The sequence below is a fragment of the Martes martes genome, assembly GCF_963455335.1.
Source record: "Martes martes genome assembly, chromosome: 8".
Lineage (NCBI taxonomy): Eukaryota > Metazoa > Chordata > Mammalia > Carnivora > Mustelidae > Martes > Martes martes.
Genome location: NC_137895.1, coordinates 104,693,406 through 104,711,024, shown reverse-complemented (window position 1 = coordinate 104,711,024; position 17,619 = coordinate 104,693,406). Strand labels below are relative to the sequence as shown.

At 56.4% G+C, this 17,619-nt stretch overlaps 2 protein-coding genes across 5 annotated transcripts in view; one reads left to right on the top strand and one right to left on the bottom strand.

Annotated features, from left to right (window-relative positions):
• The first annotated feature begins 1,193 nt into the window (after positions 1 to 1,193).
• Positions 1,194 to 16,489, top strand: WASHC1 (WASH complex subunit 1). Of its 2 annotated transcripts, none has more exons than XM_080812396.1 (11): positions 1,194 to 1,400; positions 5,120 to 5,273; positions 12,137 to 12,248; positions 12,441 to 12,587; positions 12,747 to 12,883; positions 13,148 to 13,283; positions 13,479 to 13,680; positions 13,771 to 13,938; positions 14,692 to 14,850; positions 15,833 to 15,901; positions 16,060 to 16,489. In XM_080812396.1, exons 2-11 carry the CDS (start codon positions 5,125 to 5,127, stop codon positions 16,197 to 16,199), a joined length of 1,419 nt encoding a protein of 472 aa, XP_080668522.1. In that variant the 5' UTR covers positions 1,194 to 1,400; positions 5,120 to 5,124; the 3' UTR covers positions 16,200 to 16,489. The 2 variants fall into 2 exon arrangements, with proteins under 2 accessions (XP_080668522.1, XP_080668523.1); XM_080812397.1 differs by having other exon boundaries at positions 1,282 to 1,400; positions 16,158 to 16,484.
• Positions 16,467 to 17,619, bottom strand: part of DDX11 (DEAD/H-box helicase 11) — a 36,061-nt gene continuing 34,908 nt past the window's right edge. For 2 of the 3 annotated variants that reach the window (XM_080812393.1, XM_080812394.1), the window contains exon 28: positions 16,467 to 17,557. In XM_080812393.1, coding sequence (XP_080668519.1) covers positions 17,528 to 17,557 — 30 coding nt within the window. In that variant the 3' untranslated portion in view covers positions 16,467 to 17,527. The remainder of the gene's footprint in view (positions 17,558 to 17,619) is intronic. The other variant, XM_080812395.1, reaches the window with a different exon arrangement.

The window sequence follows — 17,619 nt, the reverse complement described above, 5'->3', positions numbered from 1 at the left end:
TGGGGATGGGCAGCTGGGAAAGAGGACAAAATTCAGAGAGTTTTAAGAAGAGAGTAAGTTTGCAAGATTTAGCAAACAAAATATCAAACATCTTAATTTTGAATGTCAAATGATAAGTTTTAAGTGTAAATATGTCTCATGCTTAGTTTGAGGTATCTGTGTCTATATATTCATTTTTTTATCTGAAATTCAAATTAACGTGGTGTTCTGTATTTTTATCTGGCAACCCTAAAAGACAGGGGCCGAGAACTTTGAGACAAAGAAATGGATTTCAGGAGGGACCACTGCAGGATCGCTGGATGGATGCTTTCTTTATATACCTAAATTTTTGTTTAGTCTGTTAGTCTGTTTAGTCTGTTAAAATACCATCTGGCTTTATTTTTTATTGTTGTAACCCGTGCATAACACAAATGGACCATCTTAACTGTTTTTAAGCGTAGGGTTCAGTGGGATTAAGTACATTCATATTGCTGTACAACCACCACCATTTCCAATCTCCAGAACTTTCTCATCATTCCGAACTGACGTGTCAAAGAAAACTAGAGTTGCACAGTAGCAGTAAGAAGAGATTTTATTTAGGACTTTTCAACAGAGGTGGAAAGAGACCTCGGTAGAGAAGCAGGGTCCCTTGCAAACACAGCATGGCCGAGGGGGGATTTCTAGCCAAGGTGAGGAGGCGGGGGTCGGGGCGGCGGATGGAAAATCCCTAAGAGGGTAGGTAATTCTTTGCTCGGCTAACCAACAGGATTCTTGCTGAAGGGCCAGCAGCAGGGGGATCGTGGGGGATGAGGCGCGCGGTCGAATACGGAGAGTGATCTGACGTAGAGGCCGGGGGATTCCGGCTATAGCGACTTGGCAGGGTTCTCGCTACCGCTGGCCGATGCAGCCCGAAGCCTGGCTGGGCAGAGGATTCAGGGGAGCCTGAGTCCAAGGCGGTGGGAGAAACCGAAAGTCTGTACGCATGAAACCACCACCCCAGGCGCCGCACACCACACACTACTCTACCTTCTGTCGGTCTGTGCGCCCCAGAGGCCGAGCCGGGATGGCAGGGCGCACGCGGGCGGAGGGAGGGCGGGGCCGGGACCGGTCCCGGGTCTGGGTCGAGCGCGGGGGCGGCGCTGAGGGGCGGACGGACGAAGGGGGCGGGGAGCGCGCGGCCAGGCCCGAGCGGAAGGCGGGAGGGACGGGGGGTCGGGAAGAGTGAGGGCTCTGCCGCCCCGCAGCACGCGCGAGGGGTGCGGCGGGGGGTGCGGGCGGCCTGTTCTGCGCGGGGGCCCGCCACTGGCTGCGCAGAGCTCCGCCAGCGGGCCGAGCGCCCCGAGAGGCCGAGCGGCGGCGCCAGGACCCGGCGGAGCGCGCGCGGCGGAAGCGCGGCGGCCGGAGCGGCGGGCGGCGGGCCGGTGAGGAGCGGGCGGCGGGCCGGGGGAGGGCGCGGGGGACCTCGGGGCGGCGCGGGGGACCCCGGGGCTGCGCGGGGCCGTGCAGGGGCGGGACGAGGCGGGGAGGGAGGGGCTCCGGGAGGCCGGGCAGGGCCGGGCCGGGCGGCGAGGCCTGGGAGCCGCCTCGTCCCTTCCTCTGCGGGAGGCCCGGCGCCGAGCCGGGCCGCGGCAGCCGTCCGCACAGACCTGCGAACCGGCTGCCATCCCGCCGCGCCGCCCGCCCGGAAGCGGCGCCGAGCCTCTGCCCCGAGTCTGACGGACCCCTCCCCGCTCGCCTGCACCCCTGGAGCCGCTCTCCCCTGCGTCGTGAGGCCGAGGCCGGGGTGCGGGGAGGGCCCTGCCGGCCCGCGGGACTCGGAGCCCCGGGCTCCAGGCCGCCCTCCCCGTCGCGGCCCGCCGGTCCCGTGACCCTCACGGGCGTTTGCACCCTCTGGCCCCTGGGCCCTGCAAGCGGGCTCGACCGAGTCCTCGGACCCCCCTTCAGCAGCTCCCTTCCCTCCCCGGCCCCTCTTAGTTGACCTGTCTCGCTGCTTTCCCCGCGCTTGATTCCTGGCTGCGCCGGGCCTTGCTGTTAACCTGGGCGGCTGAGGGCCATGGGAGCGGGGGTCCGGGGATGTTTTGTGGGAAGGAGTCCATACATTTCTGTGATTAAACAGCACTGAGAGGCGGGTGTGGTGTCTGTTATGGTTTTTTACCAGATTCTGTAAGGTAGTGTCATCAAATAGAAATATGGCGTGAGCCCCACGTTGTTAATTTTACAAGTAAGAAGAAACAGGTGGGGGAGCTTGGGTGGTTCAGTCGGTTAAACGTCTGAGCTCACCTCAGGTAATGATCCCAGAGTCCTGGGATCGAGTCCCGCGTGGAGCTCCCTGCTCAGTGGGGAGCCTGCTTCTCCCTCTCCCTCTGCTCCTCTACCTGCTTGCGCTCGCTTTCGCGTGCGCTCTCTCTCTCAAATAAATAAAATATATTAAAAAACCACAGGTGAAATCGATTTAGTAATAGATGTTTTTTAACTCTGTATATCTAAAATATGGTCATTTCAGCCTGTAATCAATATAAAAATTTTAATGAGATATTCTACATTTTTTTTCCTACTAAGTCTTTGAAATTTGGTGTACATTTTGCACTTACACCACCCTCCACTCGGGCAGGCCATGTACAGCTAGAGGTTAGCATATTGGACAGCTTGGGTGTAAGGGCTTCAGAGCAGACTTCTTGCTGGGGTATGCAGTGTTTATCACAATCTGGCTTTTTATTTTTTTTATTTTTTATTTTATTTTTTAAAAATATTTTATTTATTTATTTAACAGACAGAGATCACAGATAGGCAGAGAAGCAGGCAGAGAGAGAGGAAGGGAAGCAGGCTCCTAGGACCCTGGGACCATGACCTGAGCCAAAGGCAGAGGCTTTAACCCACTGAGCCACCCAGGCACCCCACAATCTGGCTTTTTAATTTTTTCCTACTAATGGCCCAAGGATAGTTATACCCTTATCACTCAGCACCACTTGCCCTTCCCTACACACCTTTGTTCAAGTCTTTCTACCTGGAATGCTCTCACCCCAGTGCCTGGCTGGGCTGGGTAGGAAGATGCCATTTCTACTGAGAGCCTTTTGCTGACTCCCCCAACCTCTGCGGGGATGGTCACTCCTTCCTCAGGGCTTCTCCCCTAGCCACTAGTATTGTGGCTGAATTAGAGCACTTGTCATGTGGTGTTTGTGAGGCTGTCTCTATGGCTAGCATAGTGCCCTACTCATCTTTGTTGCCATCATGGCTGGCATCTAGTAGCTGATCCGGAGATGTCTGTAGACAGAATGAATAAACAACTAAACAGCTGTACTCAGTCTCTTTGTTCTTTTTGTTTTTCTTTTTTCAAGATTTTATTTGAGAGAGAGCATGTACACAAATGGGCAGTTGCAGGCAGAGGGAGAGGGAGAAGCAGACCCCCAGCTGAGCAGGGAACCTGATGTGGGGCTTGATCCCACGCCATGACCCTGGGGTCATGAGCTGAGCCAAAAGCAGATGCTCAACCAACTGAGCCACCCAGGCACCCCTCAGTCTCTTAATTCTTGAGTGGACCTGCTACTTTCTTGTTGAGATTTGTCCTTGTACGACCCCCTCCTGTGCACACACACACACACACACACACAGTTGGGGTAATTTACAAGGAACCATCTCAAAATGTGCACAGAAGTATCTCCACCTTTTACCCTCTCCTGAGCTTACAGATGGGAAAACCGAGGTACAGAATTAAGTTAGAAAGGCCAGCAAGTTTGCATCAATATGAATATAAATGGGGGGGGGCTTCTTGAAAGGAGTGCAGTGGTCTCAGAGGGTTAGGTTCCTGGCTTAGGCATCAGCTGGCCCCACTTGGGTCATGTGATAGGAGGGAAGAGAAGTGGGGAAGTGAGGAGTGACTCTCCAGCCCAGATGAGGATGCTAGGCAGCTTCGGGTCTGAGGATGTCACTGCCCAAGAAGTTGAAGAGCAGACCCAGAGGGCTGGTAGGAGGGAGCAACCCCGGGGAGAAGAAAGGGCTGGGGAAGCCAGTAGAGGGAGCAAAGGAGTAAGCTCCAGCTTGGAGAAGATGGTGTGCTGTGTCTGAAGAACCACTTCTTGGAGAGTGGTGCCATGCTCAAGACTGCAGAATGGGAAATGGGAAGAATCAGAGATTCAGAGAAGGCAAGCGACTTACCCCAAGTCAAACCATTCTTTAAGCCCCCGTGAGGCCTCCTCAGCCCTCCCTGTTACACTTACCCTGCCCCACCTCCACCTCTGTTGCACTCAGGGGCCCCAACATGGGGCCAGAGAGAAAAGGTCTGTAGCACAGTGCCAGCTCTGATTAATGTCTTCCTCACCGTCTTCTACTGAGGGGCTGTGATTAGGCCTATTTATAGGGGCCCGGAGCCTTAATATTCTGCCTGGTACATCTCTTGCCGATCAAATCAGTGCCGTGTGCAGCATGATTGCTGCTTTAATGGCACCAGGGAGCGGAGTTAATTAAACCCAGTATAAATAGACTCTGCCCTCATCCTGCAATTGGAAGGAGTGTTTTTCCTCCTTGTCTCCCACCCCCCCATGCCCCTCCTTCCTCCTGGCCCCCCTTAGCTGTAGCCTGGGGGAGCAGAGCCCAGTCACCAGCCACTACCTGTCCTGTCTCAGGAACAGGTCTTGAATTCCTCGGGGTCAGAGTGAAAAGAACCCAGGAGTCTGCATTTCCTGTGCTTTTCCAGACCTGGGTATCATTTGGCAGTTGACACAGACATTCTCCGCCCCCACCCCTCAATCCATCCCTCTGCTCCAGCCTGTTTTTCACTCTGCAGCCACAGTTTCTTTCTTCTTCGTCCAGGCTTGGGAGGTAGAAATGACATAATGGATGGAAAGGGTGCCTAGCAGAGCAGTGCACTTCTGACTGCTTCTCTCCGGTCACTGTTGTCGTTACCACTTGCCCTCCCTCATTTACGCAACAAGCATCAACAGAGTACCAGCTCCAGGGAGCTCCTGGCCTCCCACCCATTGCTCTGTCCCCCACTCCCCACCTCCAGAGGTGGGACCTGCAGCAAACAGTTCTGCAGCAAACAGTTGCAGGCGGGAGTGGGGGGGTGGAGGGGGGGTGCTTGAGTTGGGGGCTGGGCTCTGTCCTCCTGGCACTTGGCCCCTCACGCTCTGGTTCCCACCCACAGGCACCATGACTCCCACGAGGACCCAGCACTCATTGGCAGGGCAGACATATGCTGTGCCCCTCATCCAGCCGGACCTGCGGCGGGAGGAGGCCATCCAGCAGGTGGCCGATGCCCTACAGTACCTACAGAAGGTCTCTGGAGACATCTTCAGCAGGTGGGTGCTGCCACTCACCCACACCTGATTGAGGGCTGGGCAGCCAGCATGCGCCCTCCGGGAGCGGCCCTTTTGCTCCTTCTCCATGAACTTGCTATCAGTAGTTATGGAAAGTGTTATGTGCCCTTTCTGTGCTTATGTCTGTGCTAACTATGCCCAGGGACCACATTAGCAAGAGGACACGGGCCTTTAAGAGCCATCAGTCCCAGATGATTGACACCCCCTGCCCAGTGACCAAAATAGAGGCAAAAAGCAACCTGTCAGAAACCTTTGTGTTTTCTCACCAGGATTGTGATTGTATGCTTGCCTTTCTTTAAGGGGGGCACTGGAGTTTTAGCACACTGGCCTTTCCCTTCCTGGTATTTGGCACCTGTAGACAGTTTCATGTCCCTTTGCCCAGGGATAGAATGAGGAGAGGGCAGGAAGTCTATCTCCTGGGAGAAGGTGTTGAGTGGTGGGCCCTCCGAGTGCCCTGGCATGGTCCAGGGAGCTTAGGGTGCCTCTCGGGAGCCTGGTGCCTGGTCACCCCACTGACCTCCCACCCTGGGCCAAACCTGCTGGACCCTGAGGGGTCCTGACGATGTGTGCAACCTGGTTCCTGTCCCAAGGACCTTATAGTCTAGAATGGGGGAAACACCAAGTTGAGATGGATTGATTCTTCATTGTGTAGCATGAACCCTGTCGGCTTCTAGGGATCTAGAGAAGAGACGATAAGTAGGTATCAGAACTCCCCAAACCTGCTGAAGCAAATAGTAACCAGTCCGTGGAGCAGGATATGGAGTCACAGGGCTTAACCAATGTCGTCAGTACCTGATTTTTCTTCCATTCCATCCCAGCTTGCTGTTTCTCTGTTGGCCCCATTCCCAGAAAGGCCTTGGCCTCCAGCAGGGCTGATGCTCCTGCACTCAACGTTCAGGTCCAATAGGAAAGAGGGACACTGGCCTGGCTGGGTTCTCATGTCTATCCCAGAGCCCCTTGCGGGGGCAGAGGCCGTGACACACTGATGGGCTTAGACCCTCTTTCCCGCATTACTCCCCCAGCTTTAGCCCCACCTGAAGTGCAGGGCCTGAGCCTGTGGGAGCAGCGGGTTCCCCAAAGGAAATGAGGGCCCTTACTTGAGTGAGGAAGAAATGGATGCTGGAGAGGAAACCTGCATGCCTGCTATGTGGTCAAGGGAGGCCTCCTGCAGGCCATAGGAGGGCTAGGTTGTGGTTAGGCAGGGGTAGGAATATGGGTGTGCAGGGCCTCTGCTGGGGTCTAGAAATGGGTGCAAATGGGTCAGAGGCCTGAACAGGAGCATGGTGTATCCCAGGCTCCCCAGGGGAGGCTGGCCTGAACGGGCCGTTTTGTACTGGGAGTGCAGACATTGCTACTTGCCCCATACATTCAGCTCCTGCACTGCGGAACAGGGCGTGAAGAGTCAGCTTTCTCTGGGTCTGCGGGCCTTGCTTCCTCCCTCTGCTTGCATGCCCTTGGGAGCCAGACTCTCGGGGCCTCTCGCTGCTTTCTGTGCTCTGAAGTGCTGCGGGAATGTGCCAGGGCCAAGGGAGGGGGATGGATGATGGGGCAAGTGAGCTGTTAGAACGAGTTGGTTAGGGCCCGTGGGGGCTTCCCCTAACAGGACAGGGCTTTGTGCTTGATTTGGGCCTTGGAGGGAGGCTCTGGAGCAGAGAAGGGTGCGACAGAAGGGTTTAGGGAAGGCTGAGCAGGCAGCACTCAGAGTGGCCAGGAGGGGAGGGAGGGGCTTCCAGGGACGCACTGAGAACTGTTGGCTGCAGTCAAGGCACGGAAGGGGTGAGGCTGCAGTCCAGGGGAGCTGCGGGCAGGGAGGGCTGGAGAAGCGACATTTCAGAGGAAGTAATGACTGGACATGATGACAGATTGGGAACAGGATGAAGGAAAGGGAGGGATCAGGAATAGTGGGGGTGGGGCAGGCCCAGACCCAGCCTTATTCCCCTGCTCTTCCTACCCTCCAGCCTGCAGCAATCCACACACCCCGTGGGCTTTTCATTTTTCATGGGCTTTTGTTCTGGGGAAGGGACCCCAGCTTGGAATCTTCCCCCTCAAAATTACTCCACCTGTTTGAAACCTCATGTGAAGAGGCATGTGGGTATCTGTCTGTCCTCCTCACCGCTCCCCTATCTCAGGCCCAGGCCCCTCAGCCCAGGGGCGCCTGTGCCCAGTTCCGCAGGTAGGTGAGCTCATGGGAAATTAGCATTCCGAGCTGGCCTTCTTCCTGCTCTGCCACAGCGGGAGCCGCTCGGAGCCTGAAGAGAATGACAAGTGCCTCTCAGGCTCTCCTGGACCCGCACCTCCCCCTGTCCGGTGATCTGCCTGTCCCTCACCTGGGAGAAGCCAGGCCCCAAAATAGCCGCCCAGAGACGTCACCTGTCACCTGCTTCGCATGACTTAGATGACGAGGCAGAGGGGGTTGGGGGGCGGAGGGAAGCGGAGCTGGACAGCTTCCGTGTGTGGAAGTTGGGGTGCTATTGCTTGCTTTTCCCGTCAGCCTTGGGGAAGGATTCCTTTTCTCTACAAAGCTTTTCCCTTTCCTCTCCTTTGTCTTTCCAACCCCTCCTTTCTCCCTTCTTTTCCTTGTTTCCTCCCTCCCTTTTCTCCCTTCCCATCCTCTCCCCTCTGTCCCCCTTCCTCCCCTCCTCCTGTCCTCTCCTGGCTCTGATTGGCACCTGGTGACTCCCAAGGTTAGGAAGCTCAGTCAGCTGCCTGCATAATTAGCAGATCATTCCTAATCATGCCGAGGGCGGAGGAGGTGACACAGGAGTTTTTCAGGGTCCGCAATGCCAAGGGATAGGACCTGCAAGAGGAGGATGGGCTGGTGCGCCCTCCTCCCCAGCAGCCTCCTTGGGCAGGTGGGAAGGCGTGAGGGCACGCTGATTGCAGGGGGCGGGGAGGCTGTGGCAGGAAATCATCCGCTAGGCGGTAGGGGGGTCAGGATGGGAGGTGGGGACCGGGAGCCCAAGTGGTGGTCCCTGTGGTGCTCCGGGAGGAGGAGTGGCTTCCTGTCACCCTGCCCCTGCCTTCATGGTGTTCCCTGTGAAGTGCCTGTTTCCTGGGCCTGGACCGTCCTCCCCCGTGTCTGCTCAGCACCATCTCTTCTTGCTTTCCTCTGAGCACCTGGAGCCCCTCATCCCTCCTAACCTCGTGGGTGGTACTAGCACCTGATTCACCAGCTAACTCGGGAACATGGCACACCGCTGCTCATTCTTCCGTGCTATAGAAGTCACCAGCCCCGTGTCGCAGCTGAAGAGGCCCGAGGCATAGGCCAGTTCATTGAATTGCTCAAGGTCCCACTGCTGCAAAGTAGATGGTAAACGTACTTGCTTCTGTCCCTGGGAGATGGATGCTCCCCGGTTCATCTCTGTCCTGGGCTCTGAGCAGACTGGCTGAACCAGTTCCATTCCTGACACCCAGACCATGCTGGGATCTGGGCAAACGTGTTTTGGGGACTTGGCTTTAGTGATAAACTTGGAAACTGACCTGCCGTGAAGCAGACCACCAAGTGAGGGAGTGTAGATTAGGAATGGCAAACAGATCACCCTCTTGCCACTGCTCCCCCAAACCCTCATGGAGGGCACTGCTAATCAGTTGTGGCTTTCCGTCCCAGCCGCATGTGGCCTGCTGGTCCTTCCTGATGCCACCCTCGGCACTGCCACTGCCCATCGTGAGAGCCCTTTCACCCGTGCTCTGTGCTCTTGGCACCATGGCTCCGACTGTGAGAGGTTGGGCAGCCTGGTGGCCATTACTTAGACTGGTACGCTCTTGAATGACCCTGGAAATCCTGTCTGCTTTCCCCTGCCCCCCACAGCAGCCTCCCTTGGAGCATTTCTGATGGGTGCTCATCCGCGGGAATCTGATTTGCAGAGCTTTCCTAGAAGGAAAGTTTACTAGAAAGTTCTCCTTGTGCAGAACTGAGAGCTGGTTCCTTGTAACTCCACCCGCTGGTCCTCATGCTGCCTTTGGGGGTAACAGGATAAGTGCAGTCGCTTTCCCACCCGCCAGCACTTGTGACGGTTTTGACATACGGAGAGAATTACTGTATTGTCTAAGTCACCTCACCTGTTGCCAGAATACTCAGGACATGAGTAGCTCACTCCTCACCATCACCCTCCTTTGGACGTTCTTGAACTTGTCACTTTTCTTTTACCCAGTATTTGTTACATGTCAGACACAGTGCCAGATGCTAGGGACAGCGCAGTGACTAAGACAGACCCTATAGTTAGTCTAGAAGTAATTCAGAGTTCTCTTAAATTGTGGATCCGGTTTAAAGGGGACACAGCTATAGAGAGGTGGGTGCCCAGCGCAGATGAGCTCACTAATCTGGGGTCTGTTTCCTCTCTAGTGCCCCCAAGAGAGTGGATGTCCCCTGTTTACTGAAAGAAGGGAGAAGGGACAAGGAGCTGTGTGCACCAAGATCCCATTTCCTTCTTAAGCTGCTTAACACACTTTTAGCTCATACTGAGCTCTAGTTAGCCAAAACATCAGGCCTTGCTGCTAACCCTCCATCTTCTGAGTTTGTGCACTGGACTTCTTACACCTGAATGCTGGACCTCATCCCTTGTCAGTTTCATCTTGCTGATTACAGTCCATCCTTCCGGACTCTTAAAAGATTTGTGAGTCTTGATTCCCCATGCAGACCATGTTGACCCTCCTCCATTCGCTCTCCCCAGTTTACTAACCCAGTGTTGCATGAGCTGGACGAGGCCTTGCCAGAGAACTTCGTGCAAGGCTGAAATCAGTCCATTGCTCAGCAGTGCGCTTCAGGCGCTGTTCCTCATCTGGCTCTGAGTTTTTCTAAATGTGCGCCAACCCCCATAGCTCCATCTCGTCCTCAGGATTTTGTGAGAAGCCGTCAGAATCCTTGCTGACTCAGGATGCACTGTGTTTAAGGTTTTCTCCTGCTACACCAGTCTAATATCCCTGTCAGAAAAAGAAAGGCTGTGAATTTAGAACAATGCTGGCCCCTGGGAGCTGCCTCTTTCTCTTCGGAGGGCTTACAGACCCTCGATTTAATAATCCATTCTGGAAGTTTGCCAGGGTTTATGGTTAAGCTCTGTGTTCACAACTAAGAAAGATCAGCTCTTCTCTCCTTGATGGAAGAACGAGAGCAAAATGTCCTTTGTCCCTCTCCAGTTCTGTTGTCCCTCCCACTCTCCATGTGGACTTCAGGCCGAGCTGTCATATAACCACTGAGGTGGCTTCTGCACCCGGGGCAGAATGGCTGGGCTGGGAGCTGGAGGAGGTGACTTGCGCACAAGTACCCTTCTCAGTGGACACAAACCCTTCTTCCCGTCAGAAGAGACGGAGCTCATGCAAGTCTGGTGGTTCTTCGTTCTCTCACTGGGATGCAGCACTGCCCTCAGTTCTCTGCCTCCTTCGCTGCCCACTCAGCTCAGTCTGTCAGAGAAGACTAAGCTGCTTTGTGCCTTCTTGTGCCCCAGCCCCCCGCCTCAGTGAGCCCCTGCACATAAGGGGCTGGGAGTAAGCAGGGAGACTGCAGGGAGCCGAGACCCCTGGGCTGTGAAATTGGCTGATCTCGCAGGTTCTCTGGGGGGCCAGAATCCTCTAGAGTTGGTGGGGTTTGATTTAGGGAGATGGGTCCAGGGCCTTGACCATTCAACCTTTAAAGAAATCCTGGTGTTCCCTGACCCCAGAGACCATGGGGGCCCCCCTGCCATCGCTGTGGCTTCTGCCCTTCCCCGGTAAACTGGCACTGGCAGTCCTGCCTCTTTCTCACCTGTATGCTCCCTCTGGCCACGTGGGTGCCAACATGCACCCTCTCTGAATGTGAGGCGTGGCGGTCATGGGCAGGAGCTGGTGTTCGTGCAGGTGGGGGAGCAGTTGGGAGGAGGATACCCTGGCCCCTGTTCACCCAGTCCGCTCCGCAGGGAGAAGAACCTGGCCATTGCTCAGTAACGGGGACAGCATAAGTGAGGCTCCTGTGCATTTACGTTGAGGGCATGTGGGTATTAGTCATTCATGGAGCTCTCCAGGTGCCGGTGCTGGGAAGACAGTAGGGAACAAAGCCCAGCCATCTCCCCCTTGGAGAGCGGATAGGCGATACATGTATGTCAAGTGGCCCCCGTGAAAGGGGAGGTTGGAAAGTGACAGGTGCATATTTATAGAGGCGGTGGTCAGGAAGTCTTCAGTGAGGAGTGTGCTCGCTGAAGCAAAGAAGCCAGTCTGCAGGGATGGCACTCCATTCGGTGCAAAGGCCACACGGGAACATGTTTCGCCTGATCAGGGCCCTGGAGTCCCTGGAGCCCGCTGCGCCGGGAAGGGTGGGTGGAAGCCTCTGAGCGAGCCCTCTGACCACACACAGGAACCATGGTGAGGACTTTGTCCATGGGAGCCATTTATTGTGTGTCAGGGCAGTTCCACATAAGTGGGTCTGGGACTTGATTTAGACCCAGCTTTGCCCACCCCCTCTCCTCCTTGGGAGCTCAAGTCTCATCTGGAAACAGGCAGTTTTGTACAGGAATCATGACTATTTTCTCTCCGCTTGCCCCTGCTTGAGGCTGTAAATTCCTGGAGGCAGGGTCCCTGTCCCTGACAGATGGCAAGTCCAGGCACCACCCTGGGGCCAGGGTGGTTGCCCATTTGTACCCAGAGCTCCAAGAACTCAGTAGAGTTCATTTATAGACCCTTCAGAGTAGAGATCTATGCAGAGGTCACTTGGACAGTTAAAGGTCAGCCGTGACAAGCAGGTAACACTGTATTTTAAGGGTCCTTGTGGAAGCCCTTGGCTTTGCAGTTTGCAGATAGAAGCAGGGGTGCAGGAGACTGCAGGGGCTTGGGGAACAGTCCTCAGCCCCTGAGTTTTGTTTTTTTTCCCCCCATGGCAGAATCTCTCATCGAGTAGAGCTCAGCCGGAGGCAGCTGCAGGCCATTGGGGAGAGGGTCTCCTTGGCCCAGGCCAAGATTGAGAAGATCAAGGGCAGCAAGAAGGCAATCAAGGTAGACCATGTGACCCTGAGTCCCCGTGGCTGGCAAGCAGTCCCAGAAATCCCATTCCTATTCTCTCCCTGTGCTCCTGAAGTTGCCTAGGTCTCTGCCCGCCTTGCCCAGCCACACCTCAAGCTTTCCTGCTCAAACCACCCCCCCCCCCACCAGACTCTCTGGAGCATCTCGGACTCCCTGTGTCCCCAGGTGTTCTCCAGTGCCAAGTACCCAGCTCCAGAGCGCCTGCAGGAGTACGGGTCCATCTTCACGGGTGCCCAGGACCCTGGCCTGCAGAGACGCCCCCGCCACAGGATCCAGAGCAAGCACCGCCCCCTGGACGAGTGGGCCCTGCAGGTCTGAGGGGCTCACACACTTACAGGGGGTGATCAGAGGTGCTCCTGGGTGTCGGGGAGGAACTGAGGGCTCTTTTCCCCAAGAGGACTTGGACTGGGATGGGTGGTCACTTTGGCCCAGTTCTGAAGCCCACCATCCTTACGCTACTGCCCCTGCCAGGAGAAGCTGAAATACTTCCCTGTGTGTGTGAACACCAAGCCCGAGCCTGAGGATGAGGCTGAGGAGGGGCTCGGGGGCCTTCCCAGCAACATCAGCTCCGTCAGCTCCTTGCTGCTGTTCAACACTACTGAGAACCTGTACGGCACACGGCGGGGCCCTGGGAGGGTGGCTGGGTGGCCTGGCCTGGCTTTGTGGGGGCCCCAGGGCGGGTGGGGGGACATCAGACCGGCGCGGAAGTCTGCAGGCTAGGGAGCCCGGAGCCCAGCAGTCTGATTGCCCTTTTGAGGTGTCGGCGTCCACAGTATAGACTAAGTGTGGCCTGGATGAAGTAGGAAAGCTGGGTCAGGACCCTGGGCCTCGAGCTGACGATGGGCTGCCCGACATCCCTTCCACCTCTGTAGGTACAAAAAGTATGTCTTTCTGGACCCCCTGGCTGGTGCTGTAACAAAGACCCACGTGATGTTGGGGGCAGAGACTGAGGAGAAGCTGTTCGATGCCCCTTTGTCCATCAGCAAGAGGGAGCAGCTGGAGCAGCAGGTAGAGCCCATGCTGCCCACCGGGGAGGGGGGACAAGAAAGCCTGGCGGCATCCTCTAGGTGAGGGGTCTGTTGAGCCCCTGCTCCCACCTTTCTGTCCATGGGTATGCACGAGGCCCTGCTGACTGCCCCAGGGTCTAACTGCAGGGCCCAAGCCCCCTTCAGCCCCCGCTCGTGCCCCCACCTAATCCTGCAGGTTCCAGAGAACTACTTCTATGTGCCTGATCTGGGCCAAGTGCCTGAGATCGACGTGCCGTCCTACCTGCCCGACCTGCCCGGCATCGCCGATGACCTCATGTACAGCGCTGACCTGGGCCCCGGCATCGCCCCCTCCGCCCCTGGCACCATTCCAGAGCTGCCCACCTTCCACACAGAGGTGGCCGAGACTTTCAAGCCAGGTGAGCGGAGAGCAGCAGTTGGGCAAGAACTCCCTTACTTGGCCACTTGCATTCCTGGGCACCTCACACTTTCCCACACTTCTCTTTCAGACCCAGGAGATGGGGTACTAACAGCACCCCCCCCACCACCACCGCCACCCCCTCCTCCCCCAGCTCCGGCTGTGCTGGTCAGCGCTCCCCCACCCCCACCCCAGCCCATGGCCTCCCCAGTCCAAGGTGCCAGGGAGGAGGACAGCAGTGGTGGTGTGTCTCCTCTAGGTAAGAGCAGCACTGGGGTATGTGGAGGGTCAGGGCAAGGGGGTGTGCTCTTTGAGGATGCCTCTAGTTTCTGGATCCCAGGAGGGTTTCCTGTAGGTTTATAGGACCATAAATTCTAGACCTTCAGAATAGTTCCATTTTCAAAATCTTATTCCCCTGGGTTCATGAAATAGTGGCTTTCAAACTCTGTAGTCCCCCAGAATTCTCATCTCCAGGGTAGAGGGAGCCTGGACGTGGACAGGTAGAGCTGTTGTCCCCCATTTCCAGTTACACCAGTGGGAAAGGGGCAGCTACTGGAAACAGTAGAAGGCTTCAGCAACAAAGTACTCATATCTGTAAATGGCAGGATTTCAGTTTTAGCAGGACATCTCCCCGTCTTATCTCCAGCACCCAAAGGTGGCACAGAAACCCCATGTTGGCTCATGTGTCAAGGTCAGACACTGTCTCCATCAGTAGATTCCCACAGTCCACCTCTGCAGTGGCCCCTAAACTAGGTGGCATTAGGAGAGGGACCAGGGGTGCCTAGACGTAAGACTGGCTGAGCTCAGGCAGATGCAGACAGCATCCAGGCTGCAGACAGTCTCCCAGAGCTCAGACTCACCCACTGGCTTCCTCTTTCAAAAGGAAAGACCCACAGCCAGACTCAAGGGGAAGCCCCTGGACCCCCAGAACCTCAGGATGGGCAAGGCTGTCCTGCAGCATGGCCTGCCTGAGCAGCCCTCTTCCTCACACCCTGCACCCCCCTCCCCCAAGCTGCAGTCCAGGGAGCTCCCAAGGAAGTGGTGGACCCCTCCAGTGGCCGGGCCACTCTGCTGGAGTCCATCCGCCAGGCTGGGGGCATCGGCAAAGCCAAGCTCCGCAGTGTCAAGGAGCGCAAGCTGGAGAAGAAGAAACAGAAGGAGCAGGAACAAGGTGAGAGGATCCTCGGCCCGCCCCGGTAGGGGGGCTCTCGGGAAAGGGCCACCTTCTCTTGTAGCCGACACCAGACTCCCAAGAGGTCAGACAGGCAGCACCCAGCCCACCCGCACCATGCTTTCCCCAGGCAGTCTGTGGGAAGCCCTGGGCAGCCGTCCCTAACATTCCCACCCTTCCTGCCTAGGCTGTGGGTTCCTTCCTGGTTTTGTAGCCTGCTTAGAACCTTCCTCTCTAAACTCATAGGAGACAAAGCCTCCCCCAGCTCAGATTCTGCCAGGAGCTGTCTTAGGACATGGTTGGGGATCTGAGCTGCTATAGGGACTGCGGACCTGGAGGGTTAGCGCAGTCCTGCTTCTCCAAGCCTCTCGAGGCCGCAGGCTCCGTGCTCTGCATCCTGAGTGCAGCACGAACAGAACACTCAGGCCCTGGGGTGCCTGGGGGGCTCAGATGGTTAAGTGTCTGCCTTCGGCTCAGGTCATGATCCAGGATGCTGGAATCAAGCCCCGCATCAGGCTCTCTGCCTAGTGCAGAGCTTGCTTTTCCCTCTCCCTCTGCCTGTGCTCTCTGGCTTTGTCACATAAATAAAATTTTAAAAGAAAAGAACACCCAGGGCCAAAGCCACAGTGCCTTCGAGTCCCGAGCTTGAGTTCTAGCTAGATTTCTGAGATTTGCGCTGTGACTTCAGGCAAACTGCCCAACAACCTGTCTGGGCCAGTTTCCTTGTCCGTACAGTGGGGCCCCTCCTCCTTGCCCACTTTGTCTCATGGGGCAGCTCTGCCAGTTTAATAGTGCCCCGGTGCTGGCTCCAGTGACCGCCTGCAGCTCTGGGACCTGGCAGTGATGCCATGGCTGGGGGGCGGGGCTGGCAGGTGTGGAGAGTGAGCAGAAAAGAGGACCAACCCTGAGAAGGTCACCCCAAGGGCAGATTTTGTCCTTGGTCCCCTCATCCTTCTTGACCCGGGACTTCTTCCTGCTACAGTGAGAGCCACAAGCCAAGGTGGGGACCTGATGTCGGATCTCTTTAACAAGCTGGTCATGCGGCGTAAAGGTAGGACACGGAGCCTGGCTGCCTTCCCTGGGCTGCAAATCTCAGGATGTTCCGTATCCTGCACATTCTGCTTTTTTCTTCCTGTTTTTAAGTCTCCAGTGGCTGGGTGAACCGGTGTCCCAAACTAACCCCCTCACCCTCCACCTCTGCCCTCCCAGGTATCTCTGGGAAAGGACCCTCGACAGGGGCCAGCGAGGGGCCAGGAGGAGCCTTTGCCCGAATGTCAGACTCCATCCCACCTCTGCCTCCCCCACAGCAGCCACCTGGAGAAGAGGATGAGGATGACTGGGAATCCTAGGGGCTCACTCCTTCCCCACCGAGACCCAGATTTAGGTCTCACCCTCACATGGACACGACCAGGATGAGATGCCTGGCCTGTGGGTCTCTCGGCCCCTACTGCCCATGGAGGAACGGGGACCGTGGAGGACTGTCCCAGACCTGCGCCTGGACCTTCTTCAAGGAGTGAGGTAGCCAGCTTCTGAGGCCAAGTGGCTGGGAGCAGGGAGCCCTTATGCTCTCCTCCAGCCACAGACTGAAATGAGTACGTGCATCAATAAAGCAGTGTCATGTGGGAACTGAGCATAAAGCAAGAGCGCACTTTTACTTAAGGAACCCTGGCTGTGCGGGGGGGTGGGGGGGGCGGCGTCTCCTTCAAGCTGGCACCTGTCCTCCTGCTCCCCCTGGGCTCAGGTGGTGGGTGGGGGCAGAGCACTGGGTGAACCAAAGGCCCTTCCTCTGGGTCAGGGACAGCAGAGAGGTGCTGTCAACAGGGCTGGCTGTTGCGGATGGAGGGAAGGAGATTTTCACACAGGGAAAAAAAATGTCTCTGTGACAGACACGGGGTCTCTAAAAATAGTCCTGCTAGGAGCCTAATGGCCCTTGGCGTAATGGCTGAAGTCAGGGGAGGAGGTGTCTTAGAGTTTGCTCAAGTGGCTGAGTGGGAAGGAGTGCCACTGATGTGGGAGGAGGACGTGGAGCCAGACCAAGGGAGCTAGAAATGCTGTGGGACAGGTTAGGGGCCAGCACTGGTTGGGGGAGAAAGAGACCAGCAGGTGGGGGAGTCGACACATGGCTCTTCCAATTCTTAACACCGAGAAAGGTGGTAGGATTGAGGTGGTCAGAGGGCCCTGGGCAGGAGGGCACCAGGGACCTGGGGCTGGAAATAGGGAATGTTCTTGGTTTTGAAAAGAAGGTGAAGGTCTAGAACAACAAATTGTAGCCAGAAAAGGGAAAGGCTGGAGGGCATGTTCCGCCTCACCTGTGAGGAGTGGACACCAAGGGGAGGACAGAGATGCTGCAGTGGAAGACTGGCCGTGAAGCAGGGCAGGGAGCTGGACTCTGGACCATGGTGAATGGGCATTCAATTCCAGGGAGCCAGACTGCCCTGGGATGGGTCCCAGGATGGCCAGGACCCACTATTCTTCAGGATCGACCTGATGTTCTCTTACTGGCTTTTCCACCTGTGCCTAGTCCTGGCAGCCCACTGATTCCAGAAAGGGGCTGGTCTGGTCTCCAGCTGGGCTTCACCTTCTGAAGCTGAATCCCCACAAAGCAGGCATGAGGCAAACATTTCTCGTGAGCAGCAGGAAGGAAGAGGCTGGCATCTGGGCAGTGGTGGGCCATCCATCAGGAAGGGACAGACTTCTCACGATGAAACTGGGGAGACAGGGAAAAGCAGTGAGGCACGAGATCTCAGGGGTGGGGGGCTCTCAGAGAGA